Source organism: Phaenicophaeus curvirostris, chromosome 2 (assembly GCF_032191515.1).
Source record: "Phaenicophaeus curvirostris isolate KB17595 chromosome 2, BPBGC_Pcur_1.0, whole genome shotgun sequence".
Taxonomy (NCBI): domain Eukaryota; kingdom Metazoa; phylum Chordata; class Aves; order Cuculiformes; family Cuculidae; genus Phaenicophaeus; species Phaenicophaeus curvirostris.
Genome location: NC_091393.1, coordinates 117042587 through 117059011, shown reverse-complemented (window position 1 = coordinate 117059011; position 16425 = coordinate 117042587). Strand labels below are relative to the sequence as shown.

Genomic DNA, 16425 nt, shown 5'->3' with positions numbered 1-16425 from the left:
CTCCAACAGCTCCAAGTCCTTCCTGTACTGAGGACTCCAGAACTGAAGGCAGGGCTCCAGGTGGGATCTCACCTGTGCTGAGCAGAGGGGCAGAACCCCCTCCCTGGCCCTGCTGGTCCCACTGCTTTGGATGCAGCCAAGGATACGGTTGGGTTCTGGGCTGTGAGCGCCCATTGCCGGCTCATATGGAGCTTCTCCTCCCCCAGTGCCCCAGGTCTTTCTCCTCCAAAACCTATTTTGGAGCTGCTCCAAATCTATTCCCCACCCATCCGGTATTTGTGCCCGGGGTTGTCCTGGTGCAGGACCTGTCCTTTATTTTTTGCCGTTAAACACTTCTGGGTAGTTGATTTGGTTGTGCTGCCATTGGCCAAAGATCTCTGCCTGCCTAACTTCATGATACTCCATGTAGTGAAATACTTGGACTGTTTGGGACTGCCCAATGTTTAAGGGTATTTCTAAACAGAATTAACCTCAGCACAAGCAGCGTCTCAGCACATCATTTTTCAGGCTACTTTTTGAGTTGGCTCAGCCCCAAATGAGGAAAGGAATGCAAGGGCAATGGGGCTTTTGGGTTGTGTATGCGTGAAATTTCAAACACAGATGCTGTAGGCCAGACGGATCGCCCATACATACATGGAAGGAGCAACTTCATTTCCTTCTTGACTGTTTTGTGGTGAAATATGCTGAAAGTGTATTTTTTTTTCTCCCCTGCTACACAATCTTTTATGGTCACAGTAGACACGATAACGTCAGCAGAAGTTTCTCTGCCCGTTTGAGCAGGGTGGTGTCATTGTTACTTGAAAACGTGAGGGTAGAGAGGGCCTCGGGCTGAACAAGAAGAGAACTGCCAAGAAATCCATGAGCAGTGTCAGCTCTAGGGCTGGGTTCAGTGCGATCCCCTTCAGCCCTCGACATGGGGAGAACACCTGGGAGAGAAGAGAGGGGCTTTTGTTTCCCAGAAAGCCCCTGAAGCCTAGAGAAGAGCTCAAATTACCGACAGTGAGTCCTGTAAAGGCTCTTCAGATCGAGCCCTACTGTACTTGACATGAGGAAGACAGGCTCAGGAGCCAGCTCAGGATTCTGGAGTAAAGACAAAGGACAGTGCTTGTTGGTTCAACAAGGCTGAGTACCGGATCCTGCACTTGGCACGCAACAACCCCATGCAGCACTCCAGGCTTCGGGAAGAGTAGCTGGAAAGCTGCCCAGCAGAGAAGGCCCTGTGAGTGCTGGTGGAAAACATCTTAAAATGAGCCAACAGTGACCCAGGTGGCCAAGAAGGCCAACAGCATCCAGGCTTGGATCAGCCGTGGGGTGGCCAGCAGGAGTAGGGGAGGGGTCATCCCCCGGCACTCAACACTGGTGAGGCCGCATCTCAAATCCTGGGTTCAGTTTTGGACCCCTCACTCCAAGAAAGACCTTGAGGGGCTGGAGTGTGTTCAGAGAAATGGAACATAGCTGGGGAATGGTCTGGAGAACAAGCCTTATGAGAGGTGGCTGAAGGTCCTGGGTTGTTTAGTCTGGAGAAAAGGAGGCTGAGGGGAGACCTCATTGCTCCACAACTGCCTGAAAGGAGGTTGTAGGCAGGTGGGTGCTGGTCTCTGTTCCCAAATGATAGAGACAGGACAAGAAGAAATGGCCTCAAGTTGCACCAGGGCAGGTTCAGATTAGACATCGGGTGCTAGCAGAGGTTGCCCAGGACAGTGGTGGAGAACCCATCCCTGGAGGAGTTTAAAAGATGTGTAGATGAGGTGCTCAGGGATCTGGTTTTGTAGCAGACAGGTATGGTTGGACTTGATGAGCTCAAAGGTCTTTTCCAACCAAGCGATTCTATGATTCTATGAAATATGAGTCGGACACTAAGTGCACATGATACACAGATGGAAAACCCATTGCCGTTTCATTTTCTACTGAAGACCTCTGCCTTTTCCTGGACTCCATTTGACATCCTCAGGCTTTACCTCCTGCAGCAAGTATGCAGAACACACAATGAGGGTTGTAAACTTGTGTGTTCATATTTTCATTTTTTTGTTGATTCTGCTTTATTTTCTGGAGTTATTTGGGTAATGAGGAGATGTTTACTTGTCCAAAGCACTTATCTAAACCAGTTTAGTTTTATAAGTAGACAAGATCCCCTTTATTTTAATCTATTCATATGAATATGCTGCATAATAAAACACATTAAAATCAAGGCATGTTCATTGCAAAGCAAGATTTCTTCGTTTCACAGTAAACATCTGTAGATGGTAGTAATTTAGAGCCTTCTGGGGATCTTTGGATTAACATTCTGCTTGAAGCAAGACAACTGCTGGCATTAGGTCAAGTTACTTCTGGCTTCAAAGAGTGGTGAAGCTCTTGCAGAGGCTGCCCAGGGCGATGGTGGAGTCCCCATCCCTGGAGGGGTTCAAATATTGTGTGGCTGTGGCACACTGGGACATGGTTCAGTTGGTACGGTGGGGCTGGGCTGACAGTTGGACTGGATGAGCTTGGAGGGCTTTTCCAATCTTAATGATTCTGTGATTCCATGATTCATGTGGGCAAGCTTTGAAATCCTCTAAGGATGGAAGTCCCTTTACGTCTCTGGTGACCTCCCCATGAAGAAGCTTTTCCTAATGTCCATATCCTACAAAACCCTCTGCTCAGGGTAACATATGAGCTCCAGCTATGCCCTGTCTCCCTGCCAACCCAGAGTTCATAGAATCGTGGAATGGTTTGGGTTGGAAGGGACCATAAAGCCCAACCCGTTCCAACCCCCTGCCACAGGCACGGACATCTCCCACTGGACCAGGTTGCTCCAAGCCCCATCCAACCTGGCCTTGAACACTTCCAGGGATGGAGCAGCCACCACTTCTCTGGGCAACCTGGGCCAGGGCCTCACAGGAAAACATTTCTTCCTAAGATCTCATCTCAATCTCCGCTCTTGCAGCTGAAAACTGTTCCCCCTCACCCTATCCCTGCACTTCCTAATCAAGAGCCCCTCCCCAGATTTCCTGGATCCCCTTTAGTCCTGGAAGCTGCTCTAAGCTCTCCCTGCAGCCTTCTTTTCTCCAGGCTGAACAACCCCAACTCTCTCATCCTGTCATCATACGGGAGGTGCTCCTGCCCTCAGATCATCTCCATGGCCTCCTCTGGACTCGCTTCAACAGCTCCATGTCCTTCCTGTGCCGAGAACTCCAGAGCTGGGCACAGGGCTCCAGGTGAGGTCTAACCAGAGCAGAGTGCTTCTTCCATCCCAGTTTCCTTTAAAACTCTTTTCTGTCGTGGAGATTGTAGGGCATCTGACTGGCGATCACTAGAGAGGTGGAGGACCTCCTGTTGGGACAAGTGAGGGGATGGTGTGATGGTATTTTGTAGAGCACTGCTTCCTCCACTGAGGTGGTTTTGGTGCGCAGGGCAGAGCTCTGCCTTTCTTCAGGCAATATTAAGGGTTTTAGGTTAAACCTCAGAACTGTTGTGTACAAGGCTTGATAAATGGCACCAATAACTTAACATCAGCTTCCAAACATTTCAGGAGCTGGGTCAGAGGTTCCTTCATTGTTTCTCTAAATGGAAATTCATCTTCTGTGTCCTCTCTGGTGCCATTACCATTACATGTAACAGCCCCATTCCCGGGCTGTTTTAAGGCTGCAACTCCAGCAGAGCCAGTGAGGAGTTTACAAACCTGTCCAAATCTGCCTCTGCTCTGTTTACAAAGCACATCGCAGGGTTTCCCATGCTGAGAGCTCCGCAGTGGTGGCCATGGCAGAGCAGAGCCATGTGCTTGGTTGACCCAGTTCCTTGTCAAGCAAAGCTGGAAAAGCACTTGTCTGGGTTGGGGAACAGAGGCACAGAAACATCAGCCTCAATGCAGGTCAGAAACCCCAGGGTGAGCCTCAGCTGCAATATTTATTGGACCTTGCATCACTCCTTCCATAGCTACCTTCGGAGGAGGAAGGTTGTGAGGGCGATTTATTGGAACCCCCCTCAGCAATGCCTTCTCATTGAGCCTTGGAAGCCATCCCTGAGCATTCCTGTTAATGGTCCCACTACCTCTGGGCTGTCCCGCCTCACGTCCCGCGCCTGCAGCAGCACAGCTACAACCACCACATCCTCCCACAGCTCCCTTAGCCCCAGCCCTGTGCTGTAGCACCCCTGGGTGCTGCTGGTGCTGCCAGGGCTCTGTGCTGCTCTCATAGAATCATAGAATGATAGAATAACCAGGTTGGAAGAGACCCACCGGATCATCGAGTCCAACCATTCCTATCAAACACTAAACCATGTCCCTCAGCACCTCATTCACCCGTGCCTTAAACACCTCCAGGGAAGGTGATTCAACCACCTCCCTGGGCAGCCTCTGCCAGTGTCCAATGACCCTTTCTGTGAAGAATTTTTTCCTAATGTCCAGCCTAAACCTCCCCTGGTGGAGCTTGAGGCCATTCCCTCTTGTCCTGTCCCCTGTCACTTGGGAGAAGAGGCCAGCACCCTCCTCTCCACAACCTCCTTTCAGGCAGTTGTAGAGAGCAATGAGGTCTCCCCTCAGCCTCCTCTTCTCCAGGCTAAACACCCCCAGCTCTCTCAGCCGTTCCTCATAAGGCCTGTTCTCCAGCCCCTTCACCAGCTTCGTTGCTCTTCTCTGGACTCGCTGCAGAGCCTCAACATCCTTCTTGTGGTGAGGGGCCCAGAACTGAACACAGGATTCGAGGAGCAGTCTCACCAGTGCCGAGTACAAAGGGAGAATAACCTTCCTGGACCTGCTGGTCACGCCATTTCTGATCCAAGCCAAGATGCCATTGGCCTTCTTGGCCACCTGGGCCACTGCTGGCTCATGGTCAGTCGCTGTCAACCAACACCCCCAGGTCCCTCTCCTCCAGGCAGTTTCCAGCCAGACTTCTCCTAGTCTGTAGCTGCACAGGGTTGTTGTGCCCCAAGTGCAGGACCCGGCACTTGGCCTTGTTAAACCTCATCCCACTGGTCTCAGCCCAGTGGTCCAGCCTGTTCAGATCCCTTTGGAGCCTCCCGACCCACCAGCAGATCGACACTTCCACCCAGCTTAGTGTTGTCCGCAAACTTGCTAAGGGTGCACTCGATGCCTTCATCCAGGTCATTGATAAAGACATTGAACAGGGCTGGACCCAGCACCGAGCCCTGGGGAACCCCACTTGTCACTGGCCTCCAGCTGGATTTCACACCATTTCCCACCACTCTCTGGGCCCTCCAGCCAACCAGTTTTCCACCCAGGAGAGTGTGCGCCTGTCCAGGCCAGAGGCTGACAGTTTCTCAAGCAGAACACTGTGAGAAACTGTGTCAAAAGCTTTACTGAAGTCCAGGAAGACCACATCCACAGCCTTTCCCTCATCCAGCAGCCGAGTCACTTTGTCATAGAAGGCGATCAGGTTAGTATGCTCTGCCCCAGGTGTCTGCTGGGCTTTCTCAGCAACTGAAGAGCTTTCTAGGACAGGGCTGCTTTCACGCTACGCAGAGCGAGCCCAGCTGTGACCAAGGTGCGTTTTCACCATTGTTGTCGTTGCTTTTGATCCTCAAGCATCCTCCTTCAGGTCCATCTCTGAGTTCCTTGAGGCTGCAGGTGCTGTTGGGTCCCACAGGCAGCCACTGCCTGAGGGTCGTGGGCTGAAGGGTGCTGCAAATAATGCTAACGGTGAGGAAACGCCCGCTCATGCATTCTTATTTCTTTCTGTCTGTACATCACAGAATAACAGAATGGTTTTGATTGTAAAAGTCTAAGATCTTCGAGTCCAACCAGCCCTGCTAAGTCCACCACTAGACCATGTCCCCAAGTATGACATCTCGACTTTTAAACACATCCAGGGATGGGGACTCAACCACCTCCCTGGGCAGCCTCTGCCAGGGCCTGAGAACCCTTTCAGTAAAGAAATTCCTCTTCATATCCAACCTAAATCTCCCCTGGCACATATTGAGGCCATTTCCCTTGTTCTGTCACTGGCTACCAGGGAGAAGAGACCAACACCCACCGCACCACAACCTTCTTTCAGGCAGTTGTAGAACAATGAGGTCTCCCCTCAGCCTCCTTTTCTCCAGAATAAACAACTCCAGCTCCCTCAGCTGCTCCCAGAACCCCTGAGCTCCAGACCCTTCCCAGCTCCATTCCCCTTCTCTGGACGTGCCTCACCCCCTCAGGGTCTTTCTTGGAGTGAGGGGCCCAAAACTGAACCCCCTGAGTGCAGGGGGACGATCCCTTCCCTGCTCCTGCAGGCAACCCTATGGCTGATCCAAGCCAGGATGCTCTTGGCCTTCTTGCCCACCTGGGCCACTGCTGGCTCATGCATCACCATCAGAGGTCAGGTACCTTATTGCTTTCCCATGTGCATCATTGTTCCACAGAACTCATCATTTGGTGCAGAAGAAAAACACACAAGCGTGTTAAGACTGCATGTGCTATATAGTACGTAGAGTACAAGAGGGAGATTGATGGAAATGGGGTAGATGTGTAATATAGATATTTTATTTTATTTTATTTTATTTTATCTGGGGTTAGACAAAACCAGACATTATCAGGTGCTCAAGAGCCATGTGCACCCACTCCTACAGGAAAGCTGGAGAAGGGCTCTCGATCAGGGAGTGCAGGGATAGGATGAGGGGGAATGGTTTTCAGCTGAGGAGGGAGAGAGGGGATGAGATCTTAGAAAGTGCAGCGAGTTGGGCCAGTGGGGTCCCAGTGCAGTGACCAGAGACAGCTGGATCCCAGTACAGCTCTGGGAGCCCCAGCACAGCCCTGCGGTCCCATGCTGCAGCCACCTTATGAGCAGGCAGCCTGGCACAGGTCACGCGTGGTTCCTTCGAAGGCGATTTTCAAGTCGTCACTGAAGCGAACACTTTCAGATCCTCCTGCAGCCCCTGAGTGTCGTGAGGTGCATCGCCGGGGTTGCATCTCACTGTGATGCATCACCAGGGTGCATTGCTGGGGTTCCATCACCATGGGGTGCATTTCTGTGGATTGCATCTCTGTGGGGTGCATCACCAGGCTTCCATCACCATGAGTTCCACCACTAGGGTTGATTGATTGGCTAGAGTCTCATCACCATGGAGTGCATCACTGTGAGATGCATCACTGGGGTCCCATCACCATAGGGTGCATGACTGGAGTTCTGTTGCTGTGGTCCCATCACCATGAGGTGTGTCACTGGGGTTCCATCACTGGGGTCCCATCACCTTGGCCACTGAGCATGTCAGCCTGCCCATCCCCAGAGACAGGCACAGCAGGGACCCGTTTCTCTGCCCCACGCCTGTTCCCTGTAGAAATCCCTTGTTGTGTGGGACCTCCCCATCCGTTCTCAACATCACCACCATCTCCAGAAACTGCGTCACCGTGCTGGTGAGGGACATTCCCAGCCCCTCTGCACTGGCAGCTGCCGTATGCAAATCAGCCTGGCCCAGCTGCCTCCCCAGCAGTTACAAAACCATTAAAAAACCCCAAAATCCGAGTCCTTAGGCGCTCACTCTAAGAACATAAATGCAGGCAGCGTCTCTCAGATAAATGGTGATGAAAAGAAGCTTTCCCTGCCCCCAGCGCTGCTGTCTCAGTGTGCACACAGGGTGTCTGGGTGCTGCTCCCCTGGCTTTCACCATCAGCCCAGCAGCACGGGCATTACCGGGGTCCAAGATCACCCCTTGGCCCCAGAGCGAGCGCGTCTGCCAGGACCACCAATGCCAGATGTGGAGATGGGCGGGATGGGGCGAGTTCACTGCATGGGGGGAAAATCCATCCCCTTGCAGGGCAGGCAGATGTGTTTTGGGGAGAGGAGGGCAGCGCTGGGGTCTCGTCTTGTTGATTGTACTCCTGTTTTTCCAAATAACATCCCTGAGCGACTTTTCCTTGCGATCCCTCTCATGGCTGCCACCATCCATGGGCCTCATGGGGGGCAACCTGGAAACAGGTTTCCAGACATCAAATTTTCCCTCTTGCTCCGCCAGCTCCCTCCTGAGGAAAGGGAAGCTCCGGCTCCTCAGCCTCTGCCTCCCATGAGGCTGTGGATGCTGGGTTCCCTCCTGGTTTGAAGCTTTCATTTACACACGGGCTGGTTTTCCTCTTCAGAGCAGCTGATGAGGAGGAGAAGGAACAGTTTGGCTCTTCTGCCAAAGCCATGGGACAGGTGAACGCTGCCGATCTCACCGTGCCACATCCCATATGCTGGACTGGGAGTGCTGAGCAATGGGCATGCGCCTTTTGCCACAAACCTGTGCAAATTCAGCCACTCCTGCCTGTTTTTGTGTGTGTTTTCAGGTCTTTTTTAAGATTTTCTTTGAGGTTTCAGTGTGGGGAAGTGAAGCTGCTGGTGTGGGATGTGCTTTTTCTAATGATTCTACCTTCGAACGATGTCATTTCCCTCCCACCGCCCTCTCCCCAGCAGTAACCCGCGTCACGAGGATGTTTTACTCACTTCGTTAAATCCCCCTGTTAGTAATGCAGTTTCAAAATGATGATTTTACACCTAATGAGGTTTTTATGTTAATAAGGGTATCAGCTCCGTGCTGGCAGGGAGACAGGACGTAACTGGAGCTGCAGCCACCCTGAGCAGCATCCCATTCCCAGCTGATCTTACGGGAAGCCAGACCTTGCAACAGAGCAGCATGTCCAGTGTGCGGGAATGAGAGATGGAAGAGGAGAAATAAAGATGAGATCTTAGGCAAAAATATTTTCCTGTGAGGCTGTGGAAGCCCTGGCCCAGGTTGCCCAGAGAAGTGGTGGCTGCCCCATCCCTGGAGGTGTTCAGGGGCAGGTTGGATGGGGCTTGGAGCAACCTGATCCAGTGGGAGGTGTCCCTGCCTGTGGAAGGGGATGGAACTGGATGGGCCTTGAGGTCCCTTTCCACCCAAACCATTCTATGATCTGTGACTTAGGGGACTCCTCTGCACCTCTTACAGGATGGAGCCTACTGTATCCAGGTTTCAAGATGTCCTGAGTCCCATCATTGCACATGAGAGTGAAGCAACAGTGAATCAGGGCACCGGGTGCAGCCGTAGATGCAGCCGTCCTCGGCATCATCCCGTTGCCAGCGTTTCCCATGGGAAGCCAGACCCAGCAGCAGGTCCAATGTGCTGTGATGCTGCGCCCGGCAGTGCCAGCGCTGCGTGGGGCGCTGGCGGTGTCACCGCGCAGCATCACCGCTGCGCAGGCAGGGTTGCCCCGGTAACTGATGCACGTCAAACAATGAACAGGCTTAAAAAAAAAATTCAAGAAAGCGAAGGGCACAAACAAGCCAGGTATTTGCTCAGAGGGGCTGTACGGTTTTAATGCCCTGAGTGTGTAATTATTTATGAGGAGCTTTCCTTTAATCAACGGCACCAGAGGGACCATGCTTCAATATAAATAGAGTCACAGATCGTAACCCCTGTGAGCAAAGCAGCCCAAACCCATCCCTGACAGCTCGGCAGCTGAGCAGGAGGGGGCAGAGGCTGCTGAAATGCGCGGGTGGCTGCAGAAAATAACCAGATTATTAACAATAAAGTAGTGCTGTGCTCACTCACAGCACTCGTAAATGATGGGCGATGCTCTGCGGAGGGGCGCCGAGGGTGGGTGCAGGGGGAGCCAGCAGCTCCCAGGCTGGCGGAGCCGGAGCCAAGCTCTCCACAAACATCCTTAGAGACCCAGCAAGGTGCACCCCAGGGAAAGGGCTGCTTGCACACTCTCCTGCTGGCCCCACAATCCTCTCATGGATTGGGAACAGCCCTGAGGAGAAGGGCTTGGGGTGCTGGGAGATGAAAAGCTCCACATGAGCCGGCAATGGGCGCTCACAGCCCAGAAACCAACCGTGTCCTGGGCTGCATCCAAAGCAGTGGGACCAGCAGGGCCAGGGAGGGGGTTCTGCCCCTCTGCTCAGCACAGGTGAGATCCCACCTGGAGCCCTGCGTTCAGTTCTGGAGTCCTCAGTACAGGAAGGACCTGGAGCTGTTAGAGCGAGTCCAGAGGAGGCCATGGAGATGATCCAAGGGCTGGAGCACCTCCTGTATGAGGACAGGCTGCGAGAGTTGGTGTTTTTCAGTCTGGAGAAGAGAAGGGTGCAGGGAGACCTTAGAGCAGCCTCCCAGTACTGAAAGGGGCTCTGGGAAAGCTGTGGAGGGGCTCTTGATCAGAGAGTGCAGGGATAGGACAAGGGGGAAGGGTTTGAAGCTGCAAGAGGGGAAATTGAGATGAGAAATGTTTCCCTGTGAGGGTGGAGAGGCCCTGGCCCAGGTTACCCAGAGAAGTGGTGGCTGCCTCATCCCTGGAGGTGTTCGAAGCCTGGTTGGATGGGGCTTGGAGCAACCTGATCCAGTGGGAGGTGTCCCTGCCCATTGCAGGGGTTGGAACTGGATGGGCTTTGAGGTCCCTCCAAACCCAAACCATTTGGATTCTATGCAAAGTGGTTGATAGGTCCTGCTGGAGCACACGGCTGGGCAAGTCCCTCCATGGCTTCCTGGGTTTTCTTTTCCAACCTGATGTTTGACTGGTGATGCAGGAATTGTGTGGTTTTGAGGCTGTGGGTCAGCTCCTCCGCCGGAGGCACCACGTGTATCCCAGCTTCGGGTGCTGCAGTCCAGTGTGTGATGCACTGCGCCCAGTGTTCTGCCACCGCGGGGTCCTCCCACAGCACCTACCGACCACGCGTCACGTTACTCAAATGGAGAGTGTTTTGGTGAAGCGTCTTTCCTGATGCATTTGTTTTTCAGACTTATTTTTAGACATTGACCCAAAAACCAGTTAAAAATGTGGAACCCATGTCTCGTGTCTCCCGTGCAGGCACAAGCAGCAGGCTCGGCACACTCCTCGCCCACCCACGGAGCCAGTCGCCCCATGCCCATGCCCATCAGATCCACCTCCGCCGGCTCGACCCCAACTCACGTCCCGCAGGAGGGGCTCACGGGCGTCGGGGGAGACGTGCAGGAAGCTTTCACACAAGGTGAGCATCACACAAAGCAGAACTGCAGCTGGGGTTAACCCTGCTGTTGCCATGTAAGAGGGGGGGATTCAGATGGGATATAAGGCAGAAAATGTTTACAAAGGGGTTGATGAGGCCCTGGACCAGGTTACCCAGAGAATCAGTGGCTGCCCCATCCCTGGAGGTGTTCAAGGCCAGGTTGGATGAGGCTTTGAGCAACCTGATCCAGTGGGAGGTGTCCCTGCCATGGCAGGGGGTTGGAACTGGATGGTTTTAAGTTTCCTTCCAACCCAAACCCTACCACGTTCAATGATTCCATGTACAACAGAAGCGTAGCTCACCAATTGAGACAATAATTACAAGCCTCTTCCTTGTGCTCGCGACCAAAGAGATTGGGGGCACATTATTAATCTTTACCACTTAATGAAATTATTTCTGTGATGTTGATCTTCCCTCCGGAAAGGGATCTTCCACTCCAGAAAGTTACGCCCCTGAGTAATTTAATAGTTAGACATTAAAAACTGTTCATATTTACAAATCTGGTGCTGAACCCTCTCAGCTCATCCAGTTCAACTGTCAGCCAAACCCCACTGAGCCAACTAAGCCATGTTCTGAAGTGCTACAGCCACAAGTTTTTGAAGCCCTCCAGGGATGGGGACTCCACCACTTCCCTGGGCAGCCTCTGCCAGGGTTTCACCACTCCTTCAGTAAAGAAATTGTTCATGATATCCAGTCTAAACCTCCCCTGGCACAACTCATCCCATCCCTTGTTAATTGGAAGAAGAGACCAGCATCCACCTCACTCCAACCTCCTTTCTGGGAGCTGCAGAGAGTAATGAGGTCTCCCCTCAGCCTTCTCTTCTCCAGAGGGAAAAAGCAGTTTATTGACTGAAAACAAGCAGCTCTACCCTCCAGAGGATGTAGGTAATGGCTACACACTTCTCTGCTGGTTGTGAGGCAGAAAGGAGGATGAGGAGAGGAGAGGAGAGGAGAGGAGAGGAGAGGAGAGGAGAGGAGAGGAGAGGAGAGGAGAGGAGAGGAGAGGAGAGGAGAGGAGAGGAGAGGAGAGGAGAGGAGAGGAGAGGAGAGGAGAGGAGAGGAGAGGAGAGGAGAGGAGAGGAGATGGGGAGACCATAATGAAGAAGCAGAAGGACACACAGGACAATGAACTTTTTCTTGCTCTAACAGTTGAAGCTCCTTCTTTTGCCTCTTTTCCATATGCTGCTCCCCTCTGCGTATGACAAAAATAACACTTTCTGCCCCAAACCCATTGTTGCCAAGTGCTCCCTAAGCAGAGATAAGACGTGCTGGGTTCCTCTCTGTCCACCTTATCCTCCGGTTCTTTGGTAAAACTAGTGTGGTTGGATCAAGTGGGTAAGCTGCCTGTTTGTGAATAATACAGCGTCTCGTGCTTTGTGGAGAACCAGGGCAGTAGTTGACACACATATTTTTCCTCCCCAGCTCCTGTAGGCAGTGGGAGTTGATATTTGGCTGCTGTTGCTTTTTTAAAAAAATGAAGTTTTACAGTCATGCGTTTCAAAAACAGTCAAACTTTTCCATATCAAAGCCATTTTGGGCTCAATAAGGGCTCCAAAACTGGAAGACAACCAGATGAAACAGGAACTTGTTCAGCTCAATGCAGACCACTGCCTCTTCCTCAAATACCGAGAAGGCTGGACTGTCTGGTGGTGTTAGAAGTTGGCAAGCAAAGACATGATGATCAGGCTGATGGCAAGACACCTGGCAAGTATTTTTACCTTCAGGGACCACCTCAAGGGGAAATGAGTTCTTCCTTATGTGCACTTGCAGCCCAGAAAGCCAACGGTGTCCTGGGCTGCATCCAAAGCAGTGGGACCAGCAGGGCCAGGGAAGGGATTCTGCCCCTCTGCTCCACTCTGGTGAGATCCCACATTGAGCTCTGCATCCAGCTCTGGAGTCCTCAGCACAGGAAGGACGTGGAGCTGTTGGAGCGAGTCCAGAGGAGGCCTCAAGGATGATCCAAGGGCTGGAGCACCTCCTGCATGAGGACAGGCTGAGAGAGTTAGGGCTGTTCAGCCTGGAGAAGAGAAGGCTCTGGGGAGACCTCAGAGCAGCCTCCCAGTATGGAAAGAGGCTCCAGGAAAGCTGAGGAGGGGCTCTTGATCAGGGAGTGCAGGGATAGGACAAGGGAGGAACAGTTTGAAGCTGCAAGAGGGGAAATTGAGATGAGAAATGTTTCCCTGTGAGGGTGGGGAGGCCTTGTCTGGCACAGGTTGCCCAAAGAAGTGGTGGCTGCCCCATCCCTGGAGTTGGTCAAGGCCAGATTGGATGGGGCTTGGAACAACCTGATGCAGTGTGAGGTGTCCCTGCCTGTGTCAGGAGGGTTGGAATTGGATGAGCTTTAAGATCCCATCCAACCCAAACTATTCCGTGGTTCCATGAAAACAAGAAGTGTTCTTTTGTCATTCTGGGTAGAGAAGATCCTGGATATTGGTGTGAAACACCTTTGTCAGATGGACAATCTCCTTTTCAAAACAAAGAAAACATAAAAAACAATCTTTCCAGAACGGATGTTTTATCTCCAAACGCAACAGATTTTAAATAACAATTTGCATTTATCACTTGATCATTAGAAATCTCCTGCTAGAGCAATCTTACATGCCTAAACAAAAGCTGCTGCCGGGAGAAGGTGAAAAGAGGCTAAAAAAATGGTAGTGGAGGAGCCGGACTCGTCAGTGAATACTTGCAATTGGTATTTGATGCTTGGGCAGCTGCAGCAAAGACTGCAAGCCCTGAGCCCCAGCACACTTGGGAGAGGTCAAGGCTGTTCCTTTCTCTCCAGAACTTCAGCAGTTAACAGGTCAGGTGATGGAGCATGGATGTCCAAAACCACCCCATGGCTACAACTCATCTGTGAGCAGGATGTGTCCTTTTCCAATCCCATTGGTAAGAATGAGCTCCTCATCTCTCTAAACACTTCCAGAACCGAGAGCAGCAGCAGGCATTTCCAGGGAGGCACAATGCCAAATACCAGAGGCGCAACGCTCCATCTGTTGCAGTGGGTGGTCTGGTCGCCTCCTCTTCATCTCTACAACAAGTTTGATGGTGCAGCCGAGAGCTCTTGATTGATTTCTTTGGCAGCTGCCTCTCCTTCCCCCTGTTGCAGATTGGCTCGCTGTTTCCAGGCTGCATGAAGTGGAACAGCAGCACGAGGAGTTCTACCAGACACTGGGAAGATCTGATGCATCTGCCTCAGCATTTTCCCCTTTCCTTTCTTAATTAGGAAAGCGCAAAGAGATTAAATGATCTCCCTTCTGCTGCTAGGAGTAACAAACACGTGATTACAGTAGTACATTAGCTGTCCTACTCGGTTGTTTTCATTTCACAGTGTTGTCTCAGCATCCAGATTTGCTCTCTATCCATCTACCAGCGTGGATTTCCCCAGCGATTCTGCCCCTCTGTTCCTGAGATCTTAGGCAGAAATGTTTTCCTGTGAGGGTGGGGAGGCCCTGGTCCAGGTTGCCCAGAGAAGTGGTGGCTGCCCCATCCCTGGAGGTGTTCAAGGGCAGGTTGGATGGGGCTTGGAGCAACCTGATCCAGTGGAAGGTGTCCCTGCCTGTGGCAGGGATTGGAACTGGATGGGCTTTAAGGTCCCTTCCAACCCAAACCATTCCATGATTCTATGATTCTATGATCTGTTTTTCCCTTCAGAGACACAGACAAAAGCCATGACAAAGCAAACTTCTCTCTCTGTGGTTTACACTCGTCAGAGCTGCTTTCTGCAAGCTCCTGGCTCCAGTAGAATTGATCTAGGGCTCATTTATGCCTTGTACCTGACTGACTGGTTCTTAAGTGACAAGCTTTGTCAGGGCCTATTGCTATTGCCCAAAGTGAAAATAACATTTCTTCCTAAGATCTCATCTCAATCTCCCCTCATTCATCTTAAAATCGTTCGTCCTTGTCATATCCCTACACTCCATGACAAAGACCCTTAGGTTGGAAAAGACTTTTAAGCTCATTGAGTCCAACCCTTAGCTTTACTTTAGTAACCCCATCACTAAACCCTGTCCCTAAGCACCACATCCACACAGCTTTTAAACACCTCCAGGGATGGGGACTCCAGCAGTGTCCTGCACAGCCTCTGCCAGGGCTTAACAACCCTACAGTCTTTAGATTTGATGTGTTTCCTCCAAAGGTGATCTTTTGATCTTCCCCTTGGCCAAGGGAGAAGGCAATAATACAGTATTAGAATAAAATGCCCTGATGGTATTCTGTTTGAAAATCCATGCAGGGATAGTCTGCCCCATCCCTGGAGGTATTCAAGGCCAGGTTGGATGAGGCTTTGAGCAACTGGATCCTGTGGGAGGTGTCTCTCCCCATGACAGATTTTGGAACTGGATGGGCTTTGAGGTCCTTTCCCACCCAAACCATTCTATGATTCTATGAAATACTCAGAAACTACCATCTAACTGGAAATCTAATGCTGCTGTTTATCATCTTGAAAGAGAAGAAAACAGTCTTCTGTCTGAGAACTTCTCAGATTCAGATACAGTCCAGCACTGCCAGCAGAAAGGTGGATGTTCCTCTCATGATAACCACAGTGATGGATTATTCAACTACTAGAAAAGCTCTCACAAGAAAGAAATGGCTGGCAGACTTCATAATAAATTCCCTGGAATGATCCTTCCGGAAAGGCAGTCTGCACAATTAATGCTATTTCATGTTAATCATGCAGAATCAGGCAAGTGGAGAACACAGGAAATAGGATAAGATTTCTATGTTTGCACGTAATGATATAATTGAATGTCACCAGCCAGGAGGGCTTTGGTTGGCTTCTGCACGTCGATGTCCAGATGAGCTCGTTAGCATTATTGCAGCGTTTCAGAGGGGAGACAGACTGGGTTGGAACTGGATGGGCCTAAAGGTCCCTTCTGACCCAAATCATTCTGTGATTCTTTGAAATTCCTTCTTGGAAGAAGAGGCTGCCCAGGGCAGTGGTGGAGTCCCCATCCCTGGAGGGGTTCAAAAACCATGTGGCCGTGGCACTTTCAGACATGGTTTAGCAGGCACGGTGGGGTTGGGCTGATGGTTGGCCTGGATGAGCTTAGAGGACTTTTCCAGCTTTAATGATTCTGTGAGTCTCTGAACACACGTCAGCTCTGGTGTGCTCAAACAGCGCTAAAATCCATCGGCAAAATGTAGGAGCACCCCGGGGCAAGGACAGAGTGAAAGCCAGCACAGCATTTGGGCCACTAAAGCAGCACATCTGAAATGAGAGACACCCAACTTCAACCAGCAGCACACGTGTGCTGTACAGTTGTCGCAGCTGCAGTTTTATGCAGCTGTGAAATGTCTCATCACATCTCTCCTGTGATTCCATATGCATTGTCTTCACGCCCTTGCTGGAGTAAATGGCAGGATGGGATCCCAAACACCTAGATCTTAGAGCACCGTTGGATACTCGGCATCAAAGCAGTGTTCCTGGAGGCTGTGATGCTGGGGGCATCTGGTACCTGGGTGGGTTAACAGGCAACCTAAAGCCATTTCCTGGGAGCAGTTAAAGCACGGGGGTGGC

At 51.5% G+C, this 16425-nt stretch overlaps 1 protein-coding gene across 10 annotated transcripts in view; it reads left to right on the top strand.

Moving 5' to 3' along the window:
* DTNB (dystrobrevin beta) overlaps positions 1-16425 on the top strand; it is a 148555-nt gene that overhangs the window by 119218 nt on the left and 12912 nt on the right. For all 10 annotated transcript variants that reach the window (XR_011336830.1, XR_011336831.1, XM_069850650.1 and 7 more), the window contains one exon: positions 10733-10892. Coding sequence is in view for 8 of the 10 variants with exons in the window: in XM_069850650.1 (XP_069706751.1) it covers positions 10733-10892 (160 nt within the window). In the remaining 2 variants the exon portion in view is untranslated. The remainder of the gene's footprint in view (positions 1-10732; positions 10893-16425) is intronic.